At 41.5% G+C, this 6,974-nt stretch overlaps 1 protein-coding gene across 1 annotated transcript in view; it reads right to left on the bottom strand.

The window, feature by feature from the left end:
- Positions 1-5,066, bottom strand: part of LOC109956341 (pleckstrin homology domain-containing family A member 7-like) — a 108,926-nt gene extending 103,860 nt beyond the window's left edge. The window contains exons 1-3 of the mRNA XM_020593361.1: positions 4,735-5,066; positions 4,532-4,608; positions 4,316-4,373 (exon numbers count right to left, since the gene is read on the bottom strand). Of these exons, the coding sequence (XP_020449017.1) occupies positions 4,316-4,373; positions 4,532-4,608; positions 4,735-4,817 (218 nt within the window). The 5' untranslated portion in view covers positions 4,818-5,066. The remainder of the gene's footprint in view (positions 1-4,315; positions 4,374-4,531; positions 4,609-4,734) is intronic.
- Positions 5,067-6,974: the final 1,908 nt, after the last annotated feature.

Here is a 6,974-nt window from a genome sequence, read left to right as displayed (position 1 = left end):
CCCTGAGCGGGTAGTGTCGCCAGGATAGAGGAGGAAGACCCATGCGGAAGCCACTCGAGGGGGAATGACACATTGTGTCTGAGTGCATTTCAGTAGGTATGGCTATGAGCAAACACAAGACAGATGCATGAATAGGGAGAAAGTTAGAACACTGAACACAGATCTGAGTAATGTGAGAATGGGTTTAGCCCTTGGAGGTGGAAGTCGTCAAACAAACCAAACTCTTACTTACATCCCACTTGCCCACAGGGTGATATAAGTGGAATTATTAAAGCAAGCCCAAGCAAAGAACAACTGAGTGTGAACATTGGGGACAGAAAGGAATGAGGTACAAAGCAAACAACCAATGTGGCTGCTGCTGCTACATCTTCAGCGAGCTCATCAACAGCTGTGGGAGTCACAGCCACAGAGGTGTATCATGGGGGACGACTGTGCCAAGATTAAACAAGATGTTCATGTTGTGATTCAGAAATGGTATTCCAGTGGAATACTGGGATCATTCAGCTGAAAACACACGCAGTGCTGGGTTAAAGTGCACTATTATTGAAAGCTAATTAGATATGAGAACTTGCTGATTTCTTAGTATGATGTCGTTCAGTCATTAAGCTGAGTAACTTTGGGGTTGGTGCTGCTAGTCACACAAAAATATATTTTTCCAGTCTGTTTCTTTTACACTTGTGTAAATTTGGGAAGTGTGTGTCAGCTCTTCTGCAAGCCAGTACAAGCTACATTTACCCAAAACAAACTCCTTTCCACAGGTTTGCAGAGATGTTTTCATGTATCTTCACAAAAGCACAGCACACGCTCTGCAGGCTTTCAATTAACATCATCCATCCATTATCTATCCTGTTTATCCTAACAAGGGTCGCGGGGAGGCTGGAGTCAATCCCAGCTGACATTGGGCAAGAGGCAGGCTACACCCTGGACTGACTGCCAGTCTATCAAGGGGCTGATACTTAAAAACAGAGAACTACACGCACACCAGAGTCACCAATCAGCCTAAGCTGCATGTCTTTGGACTGTGGGAGGAAGCAGGAGCACCTGGAGAGAACATGCAGACGCCGCACAGAAAGGCCCGGGGTCAGATGGGGCTCAAACCTGGATCCTAAACCAGGGTCTGAATACACAAAAATTCATTGTTGGTTCTAGTCTCTGGATGGGTTTTGTGGAAAATAAACTGATAGAAAATCACCAGCCTTGTCCTTCAGGTTAGACATTAAACAGCTGAACTCCGTCAGCTCCTTGTTTGAATCAATGACTGTGATCAGTTTTAAAGAAGAACTCTGCTTCATTTTCATCTTGAGATTTGCATTTTCATAACTTATTGACACAATGCAACTTGTAGAAAAAATTAAATAAGAACTGACTTACGCTCTCAATCTTCAGATGAATCAATAATGAATGTAATCATTATTTGAAGCCCAAATAAGGAAATGAAGATGCTGCCCCATTATCAAAAACAGTCATCTTACATGAGAGACTGCCATTTTTCTAAAGGCTTCTGACTTGGTTCACTGGTTTGTTTTGATACTTAGCCAAAGAAGATTTTTCTCTTAGCTGCATTGAATTTGATAAAAGCTTCAGAGAAAGTTAAGAGCATATCCACCGCAAAACACAACACCACTGCATTATTAGAGACGGGAATAAAACTAGGCTTCTGTTCTCAGAACAAGCCATTTCCAAGAACTCTGAGTGTCTGGAGACAGTGAAACACATGCAGGGACAAGGAGCGAGCTGTCCTGTTCCTTCTCCTAGTAATAAAAACATGAAAAACATTTTTCGGACAGAGGAGATTCAAGAACAGACAGCGGCGGAGCCCTGGAGGGCTCTTCTATAAACATGACCTCCAGATAAATAGCTGCTCTTGGAGGTGAATAGGATATTGGATTTCAAGGTTGTTATTACTTCACCTTATTTCTGTAAAAAAATACCATTCATAAGCCAATTAAAACATTGGAGAGGGGTAAAGACAATAAGTGTATTAGTCAGGCAAAGGAAGAGAGTGTTGTGTCCCTGCTATGGGTGAAGTTTCCTTTCATACCTGAAGTTGGTGGATATGAAAGAAGACACGATGCAAAAGCTGGTATTTAAATCAAGATGCATGCCTGCAGGTTTAGTAAATGAGACTCTGACTGTTTTAACTTTAAATCAAACATCACTTTAGTCTCAGTTTTGACCCATATGCATTACAGAATAATCACATTATAAAGTCAGTTTACACATTTTGATACAACTCCTTTAAGTTGTACACCTTTATTATTTAAACTGTGTTCATCACTGTTAACTAATTATTTCTGCACTTCAAGGAGTTCTCTCTCGAGGCCCGACCAGGTAAAATTGCCAGTAACACTCTGCCGGCTATGCAGCTTGGGACTTAGCTCAGACATCACGTCTAAGTGTGAAATAGCAGGCATATTCCTGGGTAGGGGCACCTGTCTGAAAGGGACTACTCTGCTCTGGGTACCAACCAGGTCAACAAATACACAGGCATTGTTTATATGGTAACTGTTGACAACTCTAGTAGTGGAAACCTCATTTAGCTTGTACTGTAAGTAGAGGGATACACCTGCTATAGTAACATCAGCAATAACACAACATTACGTGATATCAGGGTGCAACGTAAATCAGCATGAAGGACTCGACAACAACACATTTTTTTTTCGTACCACCGTCTGGTTGGCCTACATAATGCATCAAGGCTGAAATATATTTTTTAGGGAAAAGTCAGAGATGCTTCACAACTTTTAAACCAAACATTTCTGTCTGAGACAGCAACAACTGCCTGCTAACAGCGTGAAGGCCAATTAAACTCCTGAATATGTTCGGTTTCCATAGTAAGGCTAAACAAGAGAAAACATGACACAAATTAAAGGTTCCATTTAACAACAACAACCAAAAAAAGCTCAAACCAGAAATTCATGAATGCAATAAGTGTCTCTATTCAGGGTTATTTTTAGAATGTGGGCAAATAGAAAATCAGCGTGAGTCACACACCACTGCAAAATACAGCAAATTGGGATAATTCAGGAGAATTTTAACTAGCAGGGTCTAACACAACAAGCTATTCTGTAACAGCATTTACTCTAAATCTAAAACGGCTTTAACATGAGAAGAAAATGCTTGTACTGAAGCGATTATCATCAGCAGCAACATAACTGACCCTCGGCCTCCGTTATCGGCAGTGGCACGTAAAATCCCCGTCAGCACATCAGCTCAGCTAGGCGAAGTCATAAAACACTAAATCCCGCTGAGGGTATTGTTAGGATATTACAGGAGCTCAAACCAGCTGATCACTGAGGGAGTCATCAAATGTTGCAGTCAAACTGTTAAATTTCATCTTACAGAGGCTTTAGAAGAAATATTTGAATATTCAACACCTAGAGAAATCAATTATCCACCAAGGGGTCTTACACCCAAACACACCTTCACAAAAACCTTGAATGCCAGCTGGAAATGTCAAAGCCTGGCTTTGGCTCAATTCATGTTGAGAAATACTCAACTCGGAGGACGAATTATTCTTATCGGGCTCCCTCTGTGTCGTGGGACATGTCGGCCACTGCAGAAGTACAGTCACCGTGACTCTTTGTTTTATCAGCGTAGAAATATTGTGATTGTTGATATTTGTGACTTTGGTGAAGATCAGATCATATTTCATAACCAATTTATGCAGAAAACTGGAAAATTGCAAACAGTGCCATGACTTTTTCTTGTGACTGCATATGGTTTGAAATATTATCCAAATATTGATCAAAAAGTATCGACTCAGCTACATATGCTGTCTAGATCCTGGAGTTTTCTTCTGTTCTGTTATGTGTTTATGTAAATATATCTGTTCTGTGTAACTCTCAAATGTTTTATCACCTTTAGAAAAAACAAAATATATCTTTCCGGCTCTGGTACCTGCTAATGCAAAACATCATTTAGAGGACTTCTGGGATGTGAATTAAAATAAGCGGATGAAGTAAGCAAGAGGACCATGTGAAATCCTGTGCATCACTGTGTCAAAAACGAGCACATTAAAAAAATAAATAAATAAAGCATAAACTGACTACAAATCACGTGGTTACTCAATATGAGTCTTGCTCCCAGAAGCCTTAGGAGAAGTAGGGCCCCTTTGTTGAGCATGTACAGATTGTATTGCATCTCAAACACTGCAGCAGAGTCGTCAGAGGTTCACCAGGTCAGTCCCACCTGGTCCTCGGGTAATCAGCCCTGCTAGTGGCGGGAGCCATCTTTAGCTGCACTGTAACTTCAGGTGCTGCACAGGTGAACGTAGTACTACTAACAAACACAACAGGACTCAACAGGTACTTACTTTATGAAGTAACTGGCCCCTTCGTCCGTAAAACCTTCCTCCCATCCCTGAGGTAGGTCTGAAATGAAATCAAACGACTTGTTCTTGACACCTGAAAGTTTTTTTTACTCATGGACTGGGCCCAAAATGTAAAGTTAGCAGCAAAGACAAACCCACTAAAGTAAACACAATGAATCCAAGTCAAAACAACCATTCAAAACCAGCCTAGCCTGCTACCTGAGCGGATCATGTGTCCGGAGTTTACAGGTTCACCAGAGCGGGGATGGAGCCAGGTAGTAATCCGCGTCTTGTCGCTGGCGCACCGACAGAGAGAGGAGAAAAACACCTGTTACACCAGCGGGAAGGAAACACCAGCAGACCCCACTAACTCCCGTGAAACCGAGAGAGACGAGGCGAAAAGCGCTCATCATCACACTCACCTGATGAAGAAGACCCTGCCGTCCCTGCAAACACCGTAAGACCATTGTTCAGGTAAGGTGTCCCGCCCGAGAGACGCCGCCATGATCCGGTCTCAAGCCCTATTTCATCTCATCGCTGCTCCGTGGAGTCTCCCGAGAGCTCGGTGATCACCGCTAGGTCCAGCGCTGCCTTCAGGGACCGTCTCGAAGCTCGTAAATTCGAGCACCACGCGGTTTGACTGACAATACAAGGCTTTCAACTGATGAAGAGGAGGGTTTCTAGTATATCTGGGAAGCAACTAAATATATAGACTTTGTTTTGAAACACCCTAAGTCACATGAGCTGTTTAAATATTACTTAGGCAGTGGTTTGTGCTGTTACTGTAGATTGTAAGTTTGTGTATTTCTGAGTAAGTCAAGGTTTATTATGAAATAAAGTGAGAAATGTGTATGCATGAGAAAACTGTATGTTGCTTTGCTTGATCTGCAGTACACAACTAACATTAGTGTCAAATCCCACACCTTGTCACATCAGCCATACCCAGTGCTGAAACTTATAAATTAGTAATTTGCATTGTTATAAATTCTATTTTTAAATTAGTCTGATTTTTATATGGTTTCTTAGCATTGCATGTAAAAATATAACTCAATTAATTGTCTTGATTTTGTTTAGACACAGTTTAGGTTTGTTTCAGCTTTGTGGGATGAGTAGAGTATATTCAAAGGTGTTCCTAATATTCTGACTCACTCACATAGAGACACCTCTGAATATAATGTAGTCCAGTACAACACCACCATTAACTATGACCTCAATAATAAACATCCATTCATTATCTATACCACTTATCCTGACAAGGGTCACGGGGGGCACTGGCGCCGAACCCCAGCTGACACTGGGCAAGAGGCGGGGTCCACCCTGTACAGGTTCACAAATAAACATATAATTGAATCTATACATTTATGAGAATTTCACCAAAGACAGAAACATTTTGAGCTTCATAAACAAAAATGTTAAGGTGGAAGTGTTGCATTGAAGTGCACACAACTTTACAAGCGTACCTAATAAAGTGCCCATGTATTGTGTATGTAAGTATTCTGCAGGAGTAACTTTATGAGATGGTCAAAGTTATGACATTTTTGACAATAACTGAAGGTATCACAACAGTGGCTTCAACAGTGAGAAAAGAGCAAAGAAGAGGAGCTGCTCTGTGAGTGAATTAAAAAAACAATCCATGTGCTGCCTTCAGTATTTAGGTGGTTTAACTGGCAATGGGATAATTATGAGATTAAATGAAATTAATTTAATCAATTAAGCTTTGACTTTAAGTACCCTACACACAAACTGATCTTCAGCCAAGTGAGCTTGTTGTTAACCTGGAGGCAGCGTTAGTAGCTGCTGTAACTAAACCTTTCAAATAATATTAAATGAAGAATCCAAGCAACAGTCTTTCTGTTGGAGATGTATGGAAATCAGTATGGTGATTACACTCACTCATCTGTTGTCACTGTCATTCAGTCATAATTTGTGTTTTTTCTTTCTCGTGTGCATGGAAAATAGTATATAAACGAGACTCAGGATAATAGGGCTTTTTAAAAAGCTAATTAATTTACTACACTTATCTAATATTAGGTTTTCACAATAGGTCACACCATCTCTGGTACAGTTTTACCATATATAGTACACTATTAATTACAAGATATTGTTGGGACTGGGATCCCAAATAATGCAATATATTTACTAGCCCAGCAGATTTTTGAGGCCACCACTAATATTAGATTTGAGACAGGGGAGAAAAAAAATCTGATGACATATCAGTTGCTTTTGTTCTTGCTGCTGCTACTGTCTCCTTAACATTAACAAGAACAAACGAGGGTGAAAACTGCAGACAATGAAACTTTGGGAGCACCTTACTGTACTTTACAAGTCCATAATTTCCTGGAAATTTCGTAGGAAGTTTCCTGTAATTGACTTGGAAAAGTAGAGAGTCCAGCCTCTCTCGAGGAGTAAATCTCCCTTGCTCATAGCTCCCCAGCTTAGCCGCCATGTGTTGGAGTTTACCCCGGTGAACAAGAGGGTCGCTTCCCTGCGCCTTCGGGTCGGGGATAGGTCTCTCACTGCCGTTTGTGCCTACGGGCCGAATGGCAGTGTAGAGTACCCGGCCTTCTTGGAGTCCCTGGGAGGAGTGCTGGAAAAGGCCCCGACTGGGGACTCCGTTGTTCTACTGGGGGACTTCAACGCCCACGTGGGCAGCGACAGTGAC

The sequence above is a fragment of the Monopterus albus genome, unplaced genomic scaffold (genome assembly GCF_001952655.1).
Source record: "Monopterus albus unplaced genomic scaffold, M_albus_1.0 scaffold19.1, whole genome shotgun sequence".
NCBI classification, from domain to species: domain Eukaryota; kingdom Metazoa; phylum Chordata; class Actinopteri; order Synbranchiformes; family Synbranchidae; genus Monopterus; species Monopterus albus.
Note: the sequence above shows the minus strand (reverse complement) of the source record. Positions and strands in the feature narration are given on the sequence as shown.